This window comes from Crocodylus porosus, unplaced genomic scaffold (assembly GCF_001723895.1).
Source record: "Crocodylus porosus isolate Cpor-Errol unplaced genomic scaffold, CroPor_comp1, whole genome shotgun sequence".
Classification (NCBI taxonomy): domain Eukaryota; kingdom Metazoa; phylum Chordata; order Crocodylia; family Crocodylidae; genus Crocodylus; species Crocodylus porosus.
Window position 1 is genome coordinate 7,686,966 of NW_017728932.1, and position 19,809 is coordinate 7,706,774.

Below are 19,809 nucleotides of genomic sequence, written 5' to 3' on the forward strand. Positions count from 1 at the left end.
AATCTGAGTTCTTGACTCTGCTCTGACCCTATTTGCAAATACACCTTTTGTGCCATCTAATGAGTGTGTGTCTGTGATTTTTGTGGCCTCCAGAGAAACGAACCGCTTTATGCATCATCACTATTCTCCTGATCATAAATGAAAGAATAGCGACAAGAAGCAGAAGAAACAGCAACTTATATTTTTTCTTTGATTGGACTAGGCGTGGGGATTTGTACTGAGAGCTCAGTTCTCTTCCTGTCCTTTGTTTGTCAATGTGGAACTGCAGGTCAAAGGAAGGAGAAGGGGAGGGCACATGCACACTACTTGCTCTGGCAGAGAGAAATTTGAAACATACCCCCAGGATCTCTGGGTGCCTATAGACATGCACCAAGGCTGCTTCAACACGGGGTAATTACAGTGCGTCAGAGCAGACTCAATTAATTGCACTCCAGCAGATTTTAGTGTCGCATGTATCAGTGTCCCCACTCAGAAAAATGACAGCAGTGGCACTTTAACTAAAGCTCATTTGATAAGCTTTAGTTAAAGTGCCCCCTGCTGCCATTTTTTCAGGCCATATTTTGCCCACCCCTAGTGTAGATGTTGTTCTACCAGTATAACTTATTCCGCTTTTTCAGTGGAAACAAGCTATAGCCTATCTGCATCTTTTAAATATCTATATACTGTAATTGCATCTACCCTGGGGGCAGAGGGGAGGTGGTGGTTTTTAAGGGGCCTGGTACAGGGAGAGAGACACCTTGCATGTGTACAGAATCTGTGTTTGCGTTAAACCCAGGTTAAATATTTCCAGGGGCAAAACCACCTACTTTTCCCAGGGAGTGATTAATGAGACTTAATAATTCCATGGCATGCTGTGTTCCCTGTACTGCACGTCTACGCACAAATTAAAGGCACTCTTGAGACATCTCCCCCACTGCTGCTAGTCTACTTGGGAGCATCCTACTGCTCTTGGAGCCCTGATGCTTGTGAAATGTTCGCCTGCACGTAGATCCCTCCTTTGGCAGAGCTCAGTTGCAGTGTTAATAGCTGTGTATCACAGTGCTATAATATAGAAACACTTCTTTTCACCTGATTTTTACTTTGAAAAAGAAGCTTGCTGGACCTGCAACACACCTGAATCCCCCCGACTTCTAGAACTCAAAATAAACCCCTTTTGTTCAGCGTGTGTCATGAGCCTGTTTGCTTCTGAATCCTGGGCAACATCATCAGGGCTGGTGCCCCAAGTTCAGGAGCAGGGAATACCAAAACTTGAGACGTGTGATGTTTTCAGCCCAATTTTAGAAAATCCCAGGTGTTGCAGTAGGTCACTGATGTTGGAGTGAAGGCTGAACCTCTTGCAGTTCACCCGCCTAACTGTAGCATGGCTAATTTCCCCATACAGCCCAACTGGAAACTATTGGCTTCTCCAATTTATGCAACTTTACAACAAAACAAAAAAGTGACTTTGTTTTGTTTGAAGAATGTCCCTGCCTGACTGTATTTAAATTTAGGGTATTTACTTTAACTGCTGCATTCTTCCATCTCAGCATTGTATTATTCAATGGAGATTCGACATGCTGGATACTTTGCCTGCCTGTTTATCAACAAACAATGATGATAAACAGTGATACAAAACAGGAAAACCTGAACAAATGCCAAAAAAGTGAATCTTCTTCAAACCTCCAGCTGTTTACAATTTTAGCAATCCCTTTGTTTTATCTGGATCCTGAGCCTCGACCAACTCAATGCTCCTGCTGATGCAATGGGAGAAAATTACATAGTATACAAGCACCCCAAAGCTCTTCCTCTAAACCAGTTCTCTGGTGGTGACTGTGGAGGCAGACTTTATTCTGTGGTAAGCAGGTTACATTAAACGACATTTAAGTTGAGCCGTTCCCTCGTTTTTAGGGAAAAAAGCACAACCTCAGGTTTAGAGTGTAAGGTGCCATCAATCTGTGTCAGGGAGATCCAGTGGGGCAATGCTCAGTTCAAACTGATTGTAATAATCCATGATTGGTACGCGGATTAAAAACCACCCTTTTGCACGGGTATGTGCTAGCTAAGGCGATTCCTGTCTCCCTGGGGAGTTTCCGGGCATTTTTGTTGTAGTTTGATATCACGAATTGCAAAATCGCAGTGGAAGCTGTCACGGAGAACTAGCTACACTTGAGAAAACCGCCTTCCGTCTTTTGACCTCCTACTGAGCTTCCTAAGAGCAATCTTGTTTTCCTTAGAAGTGGAAAATATTATTAATTTGATATCGAAGAGACTTTCAGGAGAGAATCTCAAAGTAGCTATTGTTAGTCTGTTCTGCTTTTCATGGGTGGTATTCAGGCTGGTTCAAGATAGTGAACACCTTTGATTCTCGTTGCATCTCCGACCAACATAGTGGGTGCATGCTCAGTGTCCAGGAATTGATTTTTCATGACCCTTCCAGGGACAGAACCTGTTCCCAGCCAAGGATGGACATCCCCAAATTTGCTTGGGCATGGAAAAACTGAGGACACAAAAGCTCACGCTTGCAGATTTGCAGAGAAAGTAGTGGGACAGCGGGTTCTGGCGGGGACTAGCAGATTAAAGGCTCAACTATAAATTGGGAGATCCTGAATTCTATGCCCACATGAATTTTCACTTACTTTTACTCTATCCTAGACAGGGGGAAATCCCTTTTGATATCACTGGGGTATGGCCCAACTGAAACCTTGCAACAGGGTCCAGGATTCAGCTGCAGCTTCATAAGGGAGGGAAAGAGAACTATATACAAGAAGTATTAAAAGCTCTCACTACCTTCAAACTCTGTTTGGCAGTTGCCAGAGTTTTCGTTTAGACTCTCCTCTTCATTGATGATGATGTTTTCAATGTCCTTCATTGTTAAATGATCCCGAAATGCATGATACAGGATGTGTTTGAGCTCCTCCAGTGTTATCCTCTGCATGTCGAACTGTGGGAACAGGAGACTGAGTTAGTCTGGGTGAGTGGTAACAGACCGTGACGCTGCAGGAGACTACGTGTAGGGACGTCCTGGTTGCAGGATATTGTTCATCTAAGCTTAAAAGAAAAGGCATGAAAGCTCCTTGTGCACACTCTTGGCATCCTGGCTCATTTCATGTCATCGTGCAAACAGTATAGAAATAATTAAAAGAATGTAACAAATTTCCTCCTATGTCGCGTCACCCAGAAATTGTGTGTTGCCCGTGGACTTCCAGAGCCATACACGGCACAGGAAAGACTCCTAGGGGCATGTCTGCACAAGACACTTACTGTGCAGTAGCCTAATGACACGGCACAATAGCGTGCTGGTCAAAAACCATGCTAATACACTACTGCACCATGTTATTAGGCTACCGCGCAGTTAACATCACAAAAAAAACCACGCGCCGGTGCTACTGTGCAGTAAATATAGTTACTGCACATTCAGTTAGAACTTCATTAAGGAAGTACTAAACTAAACGCGCAGTAACTATGGCAGTTAACGAATGTGTTGACGCACCCTATGATGAACAACTCTAGTACAACACGCGTCAGCTCCCAGCAAAGCTCAGCCATTGTAGGACTTTCATCCTGAGCTGTCTACTGAATTTTGCAGTGGGGCACAAGCTCTTCCTGACTCTCTTTCTTATTTGTGACGTGCGCGGTGGGAGGAAAGAGACCTTCATTCTTCATTCTGCGCTGGGTGTTTTTATGTTTCAGTTACTCCAAGTTGGTTTTGACCAGGCTGGGAGATGCTGCTCCTGCCCAACTCAGAGCCCGAGCCGAAAATACGCGACTACACGGGAGCACGCCAAGACCTACAAGTCTCTTTAGAATGGTCCTTGCTCTTAGGTGCCCTTCATTTAATTCACAGTCTGCTTCTCTGTAGGTTTAAATTTCCAGTCTCTCTTGCTCAAAGCCACGACTTGACTTCTGTAAACAATAAGTACTAGAAAAAGGTCACTTGCCATTTATACCCAACCTACATTCCCTCCCCTAATCCCTCAAGACATGCCCACCTGCCCTATACAAACAAAATCAAAATACTGCTGTAGCTTAACGTGGTCATGGTGGGAAATAAATTAGCACTTGTGTCTGGTGCTTCTATTAAAACGTGCTGACAGTAAGTAATTAGATTTCTTATCCAACAATTTCACAAACCATAGGAGCAAAAAACAGACCCCTCCCCTCCCTACCCCAGAAAGCAATTAGATAAGTTTTAACTGGCAAACAAAGGAGTAAGCTTATCGCTTCCTTGCCGTTTTCCACGTTATCTGAAGTCCTCTTCCCTGACCACCACCTCCTTCACTTTTGGACGCAGAGAAAAAAAATCATTAAGCTTCAAAGTGAATGCGACAAAACAAGAAGAGCTTCCTAAATCTGGCCACCTTTTAAAAAAAAATGCCTTTGCATATAAATAATCGTGGAGGCATTGATCTATAAAATTCTAATTAGAATCATTTCTTTCTCTTATGACCTGGAAAATCTGATGCCAACCGTGTTATCGAACAGGGAGCAGCAGGCGAGGAAGAGCAAAAGCTGCTCCTCTAGCCTCCAGTGAATCCCCGACCTGTTGGGGTCACTTGCTTTTCGCTGGACTGGTTCTTCAGGGATAATAGTACTCCTGTGCTGCCCTACTAAAAATAGCACAACTGCTACTGGCGCACTCTCTTCCAGCGCAATGCAAAGCCTGCGCTCCCCCCACCCCCGGTTCTAGTGACAAATACCGAGCTCACCGTGCTGAAAACAAGGAAATGTGTGCTCTCTTTTTGTGACGTCCTGAACTTAAAAATTCAGCAATTTTGTGCCCCGCCACCGGACTGATAGGCATAGGAATCGTGTTTCTCCTGGCAGCAACGCAAGCTCGGTAACAGAAAGATAGTACATAGCTGCCTGTTGGGGGGATGCACGTGTGGACGTTTGCAGAGTGCACTGCAGAGAGCCCTCACATCAGTCCTAAGGAGCTGTCTAGGATTTGCTCTGGTGTACAGCAGAGTGCTCTTGGGTTGATGCATGGCAGAGGTGCAGGGCTCCTATTTTTTTCACAGAGGCAGTCACAGCGCCAAAGGGCAGGGAATTTGGCCTAGTGAACTTTAGCAAGTGTTGCAGGCAGACTGCTGGGGGGGGATGGATGTGTGTCCCCAGCAACAGGCCCCCTCCTTCAGGCAGCAGTTACGCCATCTCTGGAGTGGGGAAATGCTGCTGCTGCTGTGAGCCAGCCAGCTGTGCCACCCCTTTGGCACTGGGTGCCTTCTCAAGGCACACTTGCAATACAGCTGCTGCATGGAGCCAGCGGACTTGCCTGGGTACACATGGACTCCAGTGCTCTGGTGAAGGCAGCTGCTGTCTGCTGCCAGAGGTGGGGGAGTACAAACAGGGCCCCAGCCTGGTGCTGTGAAAGACCTTGCCCCTGTCCATAAGATATGGAGAAGCAAGGCAGGGCAGTGCCCCTGCCTATCCGCACTGTCAGCTCTGTACAACAGTCAAGCTGCAATGCGAGTGTCGCCTCTACTTGTCGTCCCATCCACTCTGTACTGGCGGCTTTACGTAACTAAAACTATTTAAATCAGTGGTTATCAACCTTTTTTTGGACTCAAGGCATCCTCCATTAACTTCTGGAAATTGCCTGGCATCTAATTTCAAGAATTAATTTATGTATTAGGGTGCTTACCTCTTTGCAGAGGGGCTGAGCAGAGTGTGTTGGAGAGTGGGGGGAAGGGCAAAGCCAAGCCAGGGTCTGCACTCCATCTGTTTTGCTCTAGGTATTGTGGTACTGTGTCTGAGAATCACCGCCCCCCGACGGGCGCTCTAATGGAAGTACCGCAGAGGTTAAAAATCAGTGCATGCCAGAACTGCAGTGTGACCAGAACTATTCCACCCCCCCACCCCACCCCCTTCTGCCCTCCATGCAGCACAGTCAGAGCGCCCAGGGCAGGACATGCTAGATCAGCAGCACCGGCTGTTATCGGTAGGGAAAGTCCAGAAAAGGCTTGCTGGGAAGGCTGCTTCACTCTTGGTGGTGGGGGCAGAGAACCTTTGACTGCTTGGTTGGTGTTTGGGCATTCAGGTTGCGCTTGTTCTTCCCAACAGGAGGTGAAGTCCCTCTCTCAGGAGCAGAACTGGCAGCTTGCTCCAGGGCACCAGAGAACTAGGAGTGGTGAGGGACCAAAAGCTGGGTGGCTTTGGGAGAGGTCAGTCTCAGTGATCAGACAAGACTATGGTGGACCCAGGCACGCACCCCCCCAGCCAGGGTGGGGTAAGGGGAGAAGCCTGTGACAACTGGACTTCACCTTGCCCAGGCTGGAGGTGCTGGGCACCTCACCTGATTGGGCTGGCAGTGGCTAGCTTCATGGTGTGTGCTGCCCTTTCCCTCTGTATGGCTACGAGCACTTCTTGTGCATGACCTGGACTCTGCGCCTGCATTCTCACCTACTGTTATATGCTCTCTACCTTCCAACTTCATCTCCACTGATTTGACAAACCTGTCCCTCAACATAATGGAAAATGGTCAAAACGTTGCAGGTACAACACTGAACTATGGGCCATGCTCGCTCACCTGTGGGATTAAATAGTTCAGGAAATGTGAACTTGTTAAATTGATGCAAAAATGACCTGGGAGAGGCCTCAAACTTCCCGCAGGCTCCTCAGCCAATTGCCTCAGTGAGAGGAGTTTCATAGTTGCGGTGTGTTATGTGACAAATGACTTTTACATCAGGCATGCTCATCACAGCAAGTACAAGGGTAACAACTTGGGGCCAGTAAGAATTTAATTAGTGCAGTCTAGGTCAGGGTCTGAACAAATATACCACCGGTAGGGACCTCGGAGAGAGAAATCACACAAGGGGAGCACACGCCATGCAAATGTTGTGAATCTATCAAGATTACCACTGCATTGTGGCAGGGAACTGCAGCAGGTGAACCCTTCAGTCTAGCACCAGGGTACTAAGGGGAGGCACCATGAAAGACAAGATGATGAACAAACTTAGGCTGTAACTTGTGCAGAATAACCACACTTAGGCTCTTGACCAACCTGAGACATGGCTGTGGCTTTATGGGCAGGAAAAGAAACCAAACCTGACATAATTCAAAGCAGCTAAGGGAAAACCATCATAACCACTTTAGGTTTAGATGTAAAAATATGCCCCTTTCCTGTTTTCCTAAGAGACTATACTATCAAAATAATAATCTTCACAATGACTGTATCCCCATGTACATGATCAGTCATTACCGAGTTTCAAAGGGCTAATGAATTTGATTGTAGAGCTCTGCCTGTAAACTGCCAGCCAAGTACTGAGTGAGAGAGACAAGTCAGAAGCATGTGGCTTAATGATTCATCTGGTGCACTGTACTGCTCCTTCCCATTCGGAGCTAACAAACTGAGGTTGATGGAAAAGTAAATGGTCTCTTTCCATCCAAGACGAGTAAGTTCACCAAGTGCGCAGAGCTAAATAACAGCCCTGAGAGCTGGTGAAGCACCAGGATAGCATCCAAGTGTTGTAGAGGGCTCATTATATCTGCGGTATGCAGGTATCCATTCCCAGAATACCAAAGCACTCCTGCAGTCAGAGATGGGGGTACTTAAGACGTGCCAAGCCAGCACTGAACTCCCCTCTGAAGCAGGCACAAGGGGAGAGTGATGGTGACTGAATGCTCCTTGGCCCAGCCGTCTCCACCACATGGGGAAAGCAAGGGGCTATCTACTGCCGTACTACTACTACCAAATTCATGAAGAGGCTGCAGTGATTGCACCTGGTAGCCCTGGTTGCATTTGCAATGAAAGCAGCTGATAACAATATACTTTCTAGTCTGCTTAGTAATGGGGAGCCAGTAGCATCAGTAAGTGGGACTGTGGGGTCTGCATTCCTGTAACTGTTCAGTATGTCAGTGCAAGGTTGTGGCTCGCCCTAAGCGGGCGACTGGGGCTGGCTCTGAAGTGCAGGTGCACTCTAATCTGAGTAAATTGTCTCTGCTTTTGGTCTCTGGGGGGCAAAAAATCCAAACTGAACAGGATGCATTTGAACAGTACACCTTTAGTAACCTATAGATTCATGTGAGTATTGCTGCCTGTCATAATCCTTACCACGAGTCACCCTGGGCTGGCTGAGCACAGGAGTTGACGTTAGGTTGACCTCAGCTTGACATTAGGTTTGCTTTCATTGCCCAGCTCCTTTTCCACTTTGGAGATCATTTATTAGCTACTGCCAAATGGATATCGTACTGTGAATTTGGCTCCTGAGTAAACTGTGTTCAGAGTGGCTGTGAACCTACTCTCAGAAGTCAATGGCATGAAGCTGAGGCAGTGAGGCTCTGATTCAATTTTCCCATCACCCTCCAAGCCTCCAAGAATGCCTTCAAATCAAATAGCATCTCTGATTTGCTTCTCAATTGAATAAGCTTTACAGTTCTGCAGTGGCTCTGAAAGAGGGGAGCTCTTCCTAACTTGTTTAAACCAGCACAAATGAGAAGCGACTTGGAACCAGGGTATATGAATGCCCTCTTTGAAGCTGGGAAACAAATTTACAGAAATCAATCATGGCCTTTCTGCAGACATGCTGTTGAAACCCCCCCAGTCCATCCCAAGACCACGTGCACTGTGGCCGACTCGGAGGTCAGAGCCAGGTGCTGAATGTATTTAGCACTACTCTGCTTGTGGTCCAGTGGGGTAAGAGTGATGGAGCTGTCCTCAGCAACCCTGTATTCCACTCTCAGTCACTGTTCAGTTGAATAGATCAGGGTGGAAAGCAGTAATTATTACTTACCAGTTTTAAACACTGCATGCTAAGGTTGCCCAAGGATGGTAACGGGTCAGTGGGGAATTCCTGATGCTTTCCTCTTGCTTCCACAAGTCTCAAGACAACACCTAGCTTCTAATGCTTTCTCCCTCTACAAATGCAGGTGTGTGATGGCTATTGGAACCATTAACCTAAATTTATGTCCTGTGCAGCAACCTCTCCCCCCTCCATTTCACACTGGAAATGACCCTAAAAGAAAAGTTTATTTCTCTGAAAGTGTCAGACGCACATTTATTATTTCTGATGCTTTCCTTTAATGTCATCTTGTCTTTTTAAATATAGTGGGAGGACATTTTCCATGAGTCATACATTGGCTTCACTGTATTAGACATTAAGAAATGTCAGGATAACACCCCTGACGGCTCTGTGAAGGTTTAGGTATTGGCAGCATTCTCATTATACATTTAGAAATGCTAAAGGGGCATGAATAGTAAATGAAGGAGTGTTAGCATTCAGTTTTATCAACACTACAAAACAAGGAAGGCGCCCACAGCTGGACATCAGTGCAGACAGAGACAGGATCAAAGACCAAACCCAGGAACTCCCACAGAATTATAGACCGGCAGGTAAAACATCACCCAGGGGGAGTGAAATCTGTTTTAACAGAGGACCACAGTTTCAGGGCAGCTGACATAGTCGAAAAGAAAAATTCTGCCTTAACCTAGTGGAAGTGTTGGAAGATCTATCAGGAGGTTGATGACAGTGACTATATTGCATGGATACTGGACATCTACGAAAGCTCTTACCAAGTCCCTTGCAGGCTGGATTGGCTGAGGATGCAGCCTAGAATGGATTCCTGCAATAGAAGAGGCAGGCTCATGGTACATGCTGCTGAATGTCGTAGAAACAAGGATAGGGACAATGATCCGGAGGCTGCGTGTTGGAGAGTTGACATGTGAGAGGATCAAAACCATTTCATGTGATCAGGCAGCGACCAGATGAGAGAGAAGTGCAGACCATGTGGCACACAGCAGCAGACAGAAAATGAGGCTAATGAGAGCACTGTGCCACTTGGCATTAGAGCTGCTTTCGCAAAGTTGAGGCCAAGCTTGGGCCAGACTCTCTGAGCAGAAGCAACTAGCGCAGTCTGCTCAATCCTTCCCCCCACCCCCCACCCCCAACTTGTTCCAAATGGTCAGAAACACCATCTCCCGACCAACATCCTTAATAGCAAGAATGCCTCGTCTATGGCACAATTTCATCTGCCGGTCTGTGGCAATGGAGAGGATTTAATCATTGTTCTGTTACTCCTGGTGAAGTAGATTGATTTCCTGCTTCAGGCAACACACACCAGACGTGGGTAAAGTTCTGATAAGCAAATTGAACCACCGGCTTTCATGTGGATTGCACTTTGCACAATGAAAGATAATAGAAAAGGAGTCACAGAATCCAAACTAAGAGCCTCCATAATCACTGGCTGTCAAGTGGAAGTCCATACAAAGCTTTCGAGGACAGGGAGACAGCGAAACCACAGATCAATAAACATTACTTAGGCAGGTCCAGTTCCAATGGGTAGGAAAGTTATTTTAGTCCGGTCTGGTCCAATGCTTTATAATTATTTTGCTGCTAAAATACATTTCTTGAAGGCTGAACAGTGACCTGCAATCCAATCCCACATCCTCCTGCCGGCAGGACTGATCTAGTCTGTTCCACAGGCTGCGTGGCAGATTTAAAAGGTAAAGAAAAAAGTATAAGCAAAAGAGCTAAATCTAACAAGAACTAGCAAGGCTGGCTCTAATGCCGACTGCCCAATAATGAATGCATGTATACTGCATTGAAAATGAAATAATATGAAGTCAGATGATCTGAAATCCCATGGACAGGCAGGATAGTCAGAGAGAAAAATCTGGTTTCGTGTTTAAGGCATTCAATTGTGCCCTAGATTTCTGCAGCAGTATCCACGCTCTTAGACTGCCACCAGTTCAGCTGTCATCTCTAAGCAGAGGCAGCAACAGGACACACTGCCGATGAACAACTGCTCTTGCCCTTTTGAAGGGTAATTGGACCTCCAGGGCCTAATTCCACCACCTGCAAAGTTACCGGCAAAGCTCATGTTAATGTGAAAGGTACAGAATATGCTCCCTTTGGTTTGGCGCATTCTTTTTCTTCCTAGATTTAGCGGTTTGGAGTTGGACTGTCTTGTCACCCTGGCACAATAATGCCCTGTATACAGAACACTAAGGGCGCCAATACGTGCAGGGAGGCTGCTCCAATGCACTGCAATTCCAGCGAATCAGAGCAGACCCAATTAACGCTAGGGGTGTGTGAAATGGGCCATATTCTATTTGGATTTAGCCCAAATCCGGGACAGTGATTCGATTTGTTGATTCGGATCGCTGGTCAAATCCTAATCTGAAGTTTCAATGCTTTTGGAGAACAGACGCAGCTTTAAATGTTTTTTCTACATGCCTCGAGGTACCGGGCACGGCTCACGAATGCTGGGACAGACGGAGCGTCCCACAGGAGTGCGGCGGGGCTCCTGTGTGCTCGGCAGCGAACCGGAATTACCCAGAAGTGAATCAGCTGCAGGGGACCCCAGGTGCCCCCCCCCACCCCCCCTCAGACTCAGGAGGCACCAGTCACAGCTGGGGGTGGGGTCCCGTACGCAGTCCCTGGCAGATCTAGAAGTGCTTCTGGTCCACTTCCCCCGCACTCCATGCGCCCCAGCATCTCAGCGTTCATGAGCCACCTGCAACCTAGAGATATGCTGAAAAAACATTTAAAACTCTGTCTATCTCCAAATCTCTCCGAATCGATTTGGAGGGTTCCGATATGATTCAGAGAGATTAAAGGGTCTCTCGATTCGATTCTGGATTTGGAAGTTCGGCTGGCGAATTGAATCGGGGACCGGAGCGTCGTACAGCACTAATTAATACATAGTTATGGCAGCACACCCCACTGCCATTTTTCAGTGTGGGGACTCTGATATACGTGATGCTCAGGGCACTTTTAATTCGCGTGGCTCTCAGAGCTTTGCTTATTAAAAAGTGCCCCGCCTCCACCTCCTGAAGCATGTCTGTAAACACCCTAAGAACACAAGCACCATTGCTGTAGGTTTCCACACTGCTGGACCATACACACCTGAGTTGGACAGGCTTTTTACCCACTCAGGAGGGCATTCACAGAAATTTAGGGCTGGAAGGGACCTCGCAAAATCATTGGGTCCAGCCCCCCTGCTCTGGGCAGGAAAGGCTGCTGGCTTCAAATAGTGAAGACCTCCAGGGTAGGTGCCTGCACCACCCTGCCGGGAGTCTATTCCAGAGTCTGGTCACACGAACCATGAAGATGTTTTTCCTTATAGCCAGTCTGAAACCTTCTTCTAGGAGTTTATGACCATTGGTCCTGGTTTTCCCCTAGCACTTTGGTGAACAGTTGTTAATTCCTGCCAGTTATATTCATGGGTCTGGGGCATAGGGAAGGAATTGACCATCCTCCTGGCCTGATTTGAACTAATGACCTGAGATTGAAGAGCTGTGAAACCTTTCTACTTATTTAACATGCAAGAGAGAACTGTGTATTATGAAATTCAGTGTTAACAGGCTGCATCATGGCTATACCTAAGGACTCTTTAATTTTCAGTGCCTTAGATCTGCACTATAGTTATTGCAACACTTAGGCTGTAGCTGCTTAAGCTCATGAGCCTGTCAGGCTAGGTGTGCTTTTTGCATCAGAAGTTAGCTTGCTCTAGTCAGAGTCGCTGTAGTATTTCAGCATACCAACTGGGATTGCAGCCTCACCGCAATCCAAATATGAAACACCCAACTGTTTTTGCGGTTGCAAAATTTCATTCACGAACACACATCCCCGCTTTCTTGTTCAGCAAGGAAAGGAGCACTTAAAGTGCTATTTTGGGCCTCTCCAGCTGTGACCTGGCAGGGAGGAATTTTTAAGGCTCTGTTGAAAACCCTTGAAAACAGGGCTTTGCAGCTGAGCTGCTAAGAGACATTTCAGTTCACTGGCAAAACCTAATTAATACTTACAGGCGCACGTACTTTGTTTAGCGTATGTCATACGCCACAGCAGAAGTCAGTATCAGCTAATTGTCCACTGCATACAAATAGTATCATAGCTTGGATCCAGGAGACAGTTTAAACTGAGGCTGGCTAAAGTACCTGAACATTCTGCACCACTGAAGGTGTCAGCTAGTATCGATGAGGCAGTGCTTGTGCTAACAGATTGCTTGCAGTGCACATAAAGAAGCTCTGTGAATCAACAGAAGTGGCAAAGGGACACCCCAGCACTACTCCAAATTGCAGCTCTCCCCAGACAGTACAGTATTGCCAGCCTCAGGGGTGCAACACAAAGGCAGGGTCTAGCAGCAAGCCAGATCCATGCCTATGAAAGCTTCTGTTTTCTCATGAAGAGCCTTAGAAAAGGCTGGAGCTTTAAAAATGCCAGCTCATTTTAGTTGGTGATACTGAAACTACGTTTAAAAAAGCAATCGGGCCTTCCAATCATCTTGCTCCCTTGCTGTAGACAGACTTTCATTTCCTAAAGGTGACTTGATCTGTGTGCTTGAACTGCTGCGGTGTTTACACATGATGCTCTTTACTCCTATTAGGCCCGCAGAGTTATGGAGGGAGGAGGTAGAACCTATTACTGCCTGGGCAGGAATAAAACAGCTCTGAATAGCCCTCTCTTTGAATCCCCCATGTGTGGTACAAGCACAATGCTCAGGCTATCCCCGTTTCCTAACTGACATCAGTTGCACACCAATCAATTCACACAGGGCACTGACAGAAGTGCATGGCTGCAGAGCACTTTAAAAAGTGCCCAATCACATGACAAATGAATCCTCATTACATGCAGGTTTAGACAAAGGTGCTCCAAAACGGAGCACCTTCATTAACTTCTCCTAGTGCGGGCCAGCAGCAAGGGAGGGGGGGCGGGGAAGGAAGGGGGTTCCAGCTGGGGTTTGTGTAGCCTGCACTGGAGGTTGGGGGGTGGACTGGAGGCCCCCTCAAGTGAGGGACTCCAATCCACCTGCCCCTGACTCCAGTGCGGGCTGGGCAAGCCCCAGAATGGCCCTGCCTCCCATCCTGAGGCAGCACCAGAGCTGGGAGAGGGGAGCATAGGGCTAGGAGAAGAGGCTGCAGACACACAGCCTCTCGCTGGATCAGCTTCAAAGTGGAGCTCAGTCCTCCACCCTTCCCATCCTACAGGAATGTCAGTTGGGTCAGGAGGATTGGTCTAACTCATGGTGCTTTCTGTGAAGTGCCATGAGTTAGGCCAGGGAGCTACACATCTGTCAGTGTCCACACTCTGAAACCCTGCATAGTACCTAGATCTGCCTCTGATGCTTTGGCCTCACCCAGTCTTGCAGAGGGTTCTCATTTGAGCTGTTCAGGTTTGTTAGTACCTTTTTGATCAATTCGGGTTTGTTAGTAAGTGACATTTTTTGCTCCTCGTGCCTCTTTTAGCTACAACTGGGTAAAGAGCCACCTGGATACTCACCAAGACACAGCTTTCTGGATTATCCCAAGAACAAGTTGAACACCTGAGAATGTAAACTTTCTATTGTATGACAGGCAGCACTCACAGCCAATTAATGCCAAGGGCCAGGGCCAGCGGGACCCCATGGTCAATCAGAGGCATGGGGGGAGGGGTAGCACTGCACTCTGCCTGCAAAATGACTGCCAACCCTGTGTTCTCCCCACAAATTCGGTAGGTTCCTACTAATCGCCCTGTTCTCTTCCAAGTGCTTAAAATGGATTCCTTGAGGACCTACTCCATGATTTTCCAGGGACTGAGGTGAGGCTGACTGGTCTGCAGTTCCCTAGATCCTCCTTTTTCCCTTTCTTAAAGATGGGCACTATATCTGCCCTTTTCCAATCATCTCATTCCTCTCCCAACTGTCAGGTTTTCAAAGATAATAGCCAGTGGCTCTGCAATCATATTAGGCAACTCCCTCAGTACCCTCAGGTGCATCACATCCAGGCCCATGGACTTCTACACATCCAGCTTTTCTAAATAGTCCCTAACCTGTTCTTTCACCACTGTTGACTGCTCACCTCCTTCCGGAGCTGTGCTGCCACATGCAATAGTCTGGGAGCTGACTGTGCTTGTGAAGGCTGAAGTGAAAAAGGCATTGAGCCTTCTCTGTCACTAAGGTGACTTCCCCATTGAGTAAAGGACCAACACTTTTCTTGATCTTCTTGTTACCCTTCACATCCCTTGCTAGCTGCAACTCCACTTGCACTTTGGCCTTCCTGGTTTCCTCCCTGCATGCCCAAGAAATACTTTTTTACTCCTCCCTAGTTGTTTGTCCAAGTTTTTACTACATGTAAGCTTCCTTTTTTGTGTTTTAGCTCACTGAAGAGTTCCTTGTTAAGCCAGGGAACTGTGCCAGAGAGAGGAGATCCAAGTTAAGTTAAGTTAAAAACTCTCCCCTTCTGCAGCCCCTACCCCAAGCAAGCCTGCCGGGGCAGTGGGATTAATAGGAAAATATGGAATAATGTTAACTCTAGAGGGGCCAGGGCTCAAAGGCACCACAGATAATGGCCTCTAATCAGGTTTTATTCCTTCTAACAAAAGTGATATGTACATGGATCCAAAGCTTGCTGTGCCTTATTGAGGCTCTTACTGAGGATAATGCAACTTCAAGGGGAAGCTTGTCTCAGGAAGGAACAGCGGGATCTGGCTCCAAACTCACTTCAGTCACCTTTGCAGACTAGTGATACTGTCCCATCTGCTTCCTTTCTTTTCTACAATCAGTAAGAGTCTGACTCTCATCCTTTCATTGTTTGCATATTTGATTTAATAATACTAAGTGATGGAGTGTGAATTTGTTTCTGGTAGCCCTAGGCAAGGTCTCTGCACATTTTCATCCATTTTAATGTAGAGTAAACTGCTTAATTTACTGCTTCTGCTGAAGAATGGCCCAAGGAATTTTCTGTTCCTATGTGGGGGAAATAATTAAAAAACAGGAGGGGGGAAAAAGTAACTAATATGAAAAGTAGCTTGTAAAATGGCTTCTTTGAGTACTAAAATACTCAGCCGTGGCCAATGGTTGAGTGATCTGGGCAGCCCTCACTTGAGACCAGCTCAGCCAACAATGATGGTTTTCACAGTCTTCGTCTCCAAGATGTACATTTTGCAGTACGCAGACTGCATATGCCAAGATACACAACAACTATACTTAAAAGGGCATATGGTAGTTCAAAAAAAAGAAAAATACAGCACATGTCAGGCTAATTGCTGCACCTCCTTTTCTATAAATACAACTGTGGGATGAAGTCTAGACTGACCAGTCAATTTTAGATTCAAAACTCTGGCAGCAGCGGCAAGTTCCTGCAGGCAGCTGTGGCAGTGCAGGGGAGGGCCGACCGGCAGTGGTGGCAAAAAAGGGGGGGTGAGGAGGGTGGTAAGTGGCGCGCCGCCCACAGGCACCACCAGCAGTATCATTGGTAAGGAGTGCACCACCAATCTCGGGGTGGGGGGGTGCATGTGCATCTCTGTGCATTGCCAGTGGTATAGAATCATAACACAGAAATTAAGGGCTGGAAAGGACCTTGAAAGATCATCAAGTCCAACCTGTAAAGAAGTTCTTCCTTGCATGCAACCTGAAATCATCCCCCAACAGTTTATAGCCATTGCTCCTTGTCCTCCCCTGGGGTGCCCTAGTGAGCAGTTTTTCTCCCAGGTCCCAATATTCACCCCTTATATACTTACAGATGGCCACTAAGTTCCCCCTCAGTCTTCTCTTCCTTGGGCTGAACAGTCCCAGGTCCCTTAGTTTTTTCTCATCAGGTTTGTCCTCCAGCTCCTTAATCATTCTTGTGGCCCTTCTCTGGACCCTTTCAAGATTCTCCATGTCTTTTTTTGAAGTGCAGGGCCAGAACTGGACAGAGTACTCCAGCTAGGGTCTCACCAGAACTGAGACGAGAGTATCACTTCCCTCTTCCCTGCTCATGACATATCGGCTAATGCATCCCAGTATGCTATTAGCTCTGTTGACTATAGCATTGCACTGGCAGCTCATGTTCATTCTGTGATCAACCATAACCCCAAGGTCCCGTTCAGCCATCATGCTGGCTAGGACATCTCCTTCTAACCTATATTCACGTTGCTGGTTACATCCCCCCAGATGAAGCACTCTGCATTTAATTTTATTGAACGGCATCCAGTTCTGCTCAGCGCATCTGTCCAGGTCTGCTTGGATCCACATCCTCATCTAAATTGTTGATAAAGATGTTGAACAGCACAGGGCCAAGAAACAAACCATGCAAAACACCACTGGCCACCTCCCACCAAAACGATACAGACCCATCCACTAACACTCTCCGGCTTCGACCCCTTAGCCAGTTCCCAACCTCCCTGACCATGGACAATCCCCCAGTTTTTTGATGAGCATTGTGGGAGACCATATCAAAGGCCTTTTTAAACTCCAAGTATGTGACATCAACCGCATCTCCCGCATGTAAGCAGTTCATTACTTGATCATAGGAGATGAGGTTGGTCAGACACGACCTGCCTGCAATGAAACCATGTTGGCTATCCTCCAGCATCATGCCTTCTGCCTGTCTTTCACAAATGGACTTCTTGATAATTTTTTATAAAATTTTGCCCAGTATCAAGGTCAAATTGGCTGGCCTATAGTTCCCGGATCCTCCCCTTCTTAAAGGCTGGCATCACATTCGCCCTTTTCTAGTCTTCCGGAACCTCTCCCAAGCACCATGAATCTTCAAATACCTTCGCCAATGACTCCAGTCAATTCCCATGGACTTGAAGACATTCAGCTGCTCTACGTGGTCCCTCAGCAGTTTGACACTGACCACTGCTTGGCAATCGCACCTTCCCTTCCTCACCCACTGTATCCATCCTGTATCTGACTAGACAGGCAAACACCATTTGTATGCAGGAACACCGACACAAAGTATTCATTAAAGAATTCAGCTTTCTCCTGACTGTCTGTTATCAGCTGTCCCATCCCATTCTGCAAGGGCCCCACATTTCCCTTGGTCTTCCTCCTGCTCCCTATATACCTAAAGAAGGACATTTTATTGTCCTTGATCGGTCACCATCCCTGCCTTCCTTATCCTCTCTCTACAAATACAGGCTATAATTGTGTGACTATCCCTTGCTTCCACTGTCTGTAAGCCGCCTTTTTCTTTTTTAAGCACTCCTTGATGACTCTGTTAATCCAAGAGGGGTTGCTGGCCCCTTTACCACCTTTCCTGCATAGAGGAATAGGCCTTTTCTGCATTCTGAGGATCGCTGTTTTGAGGAATGACCACCCTTCCTGAAATCCATTCCCTTCTAGTCCTCCTTCTCATAGGATCCCTCCCACTATTTTCCTAAGATCATTGAAGTCAGCCTTCCTGAAGTCAAGCACCTCTTCCCTACTGGCTGACATCCCTGCCCTATGATGGATAGTGAATTCTATCAACTCATGATCACTATCTCTCAGATTACCCTCAATCCTCAGATGTCGCACCAGGTCATTCCCTTTGGATAGAACTGAATCCAGCAAAGCCTTCTCAGTGGCTGGCCCGTTCACCTTCTGTACTAAATAAAGTTCTTCCACACAGGTAAAAAAAAACCTCCTCCCAGCAGCTGTCAGGGTAACTGAGGTCACCCAGGACAACCATGTCCCTTGCACATACAGCCTCCATCAGTTCGCTGGAAAATTCCATGTCTGGCTCCTCTTTGGGTGTGATAGTCTGTAGACAGTGCCTACCATCAAGTTCCCTTCTCCTTATCCCCTCCCCCATACCTTGACCCACAGGGTCTCAAGTCACCCTTCTCTTGAATGTGGGTCTCCAAGGAGGCATACCACTGTTTTAATATTTAGTTATATAGCTGGTCACCAGTTGAAGAAGAAAAAATAAGGGCGTCTAAGCTGTGCTATAAGCTTTCCAGACTCCTCCCAGTTTTATATTCAACCATTTTTTAATATTATGCCTGACACCAAAGTCTGTGGGTGCTGTAGAATATACAAAGCCTACTCACTGAATCTTCAATTAAAGCCTGAAGTCAGTGGGTCTTACAACATGCTTTGGATAAACAGATGCTGAACTTTCTTCTCTACTCACTTCTATATCTATGTCCGCTTCATTGGCTTTGAGAGGGCCAAAAGGAACTTCACACTTGCCTACTTCTTTCTCTCTCTCTAAACCTTAGCTAGGCCATGCAATTTAGACTCGTATAGCTACATCTCCAGAAATAAAGGAACAGAGAACAATCCTGCATGCAATAATTTGGATGGCCTGACCTCAGAAAAATGAGGGTATAGGTATGTCAACTGAGTCACCAAGCCCTGGCCTTCTGCTGCAAAACAAAGATCCCACTGCCACATTCCCCATCAGAGTGTGCTTTGATTAGTTAAACTGCACGAGCCCCAAGATACAGACCCCGTCATCTACTTTACTAAAATAAGACTTTTTAAATGTTGGAATGAGTTTGTTCTTTAATTGCTTCTGAACTAAAATGGGCCAGAAAAACCAAACAGGATGCCAAAAAAAATCTATGGATCTTTAAATGAATGTGTTTGTGTACTATTAATGCTGTTCTCTCCCACGTTAATGAACACATAATGATTGTTGTAGCTAAACTCTACCATTTGTAATAACTGAGAAAGCAACGATTTCAGAACCTTGTATCTTTCAGTGTACACTACAGAATCTTAGCAAAATAGCTCATTAACAATAGGCCATGCATAAATAGAGGGAGGCTGTGTATGGATAATCACTAATATCTTCGAGTGAATATACTACACATTTATTTTGTCAGAACACCAGTCAGCTTTCCCTCCCTGCCCACTTCCTTAATAATCATCTACTGCTTTGCATCTCAAAGCATTTAACTAATTATACCTTCACATCATGAGGGAGTAACAGAGTGTTCCTCACATGAGGAACCCAACACGGATCGGTTGTACTTATTAGCGAAACACAAACATGTATGTGTGGTACAGAGAATTTTTTTTTCATTCACATACTCACGACACATTAAGGCCTTGACCCATGCAGGACAAATCTCCCAACTCTGCTGGAATTGTCTGGGTTTGTCCATATTTTATTGGGACAATGGGACTTAACAACCAAGTCCAGGTAGAAGAAAAAACCAT

General features: G+C 46.4%; 1 protein-coding gene across 2 annotated transcripts in view; it reads right to left on the reverse strand.

Annotated features, from left to right (window-relative positions):
- The window catches only part of CALN1 (calneuron 1), a 182,897-nt gene that overhangs the window by 7,593 nt on the left and 155,495 nt on the right, over window positions 1-19,809 (reverse strand). For both annotated transcript variants that reach the window (XM_019545491.1, XM_019545490.1), the window contains exon 5: window positions 2,767-2,920. In XM_019545491.1, coding sequence (XP_019401036.1) covers window positions 2,767-2,920 — 154 coding nt within the window. The remainder of the gene's footprint in view (window positions 1-2,766; window positions 2,921-19,809) is intronic.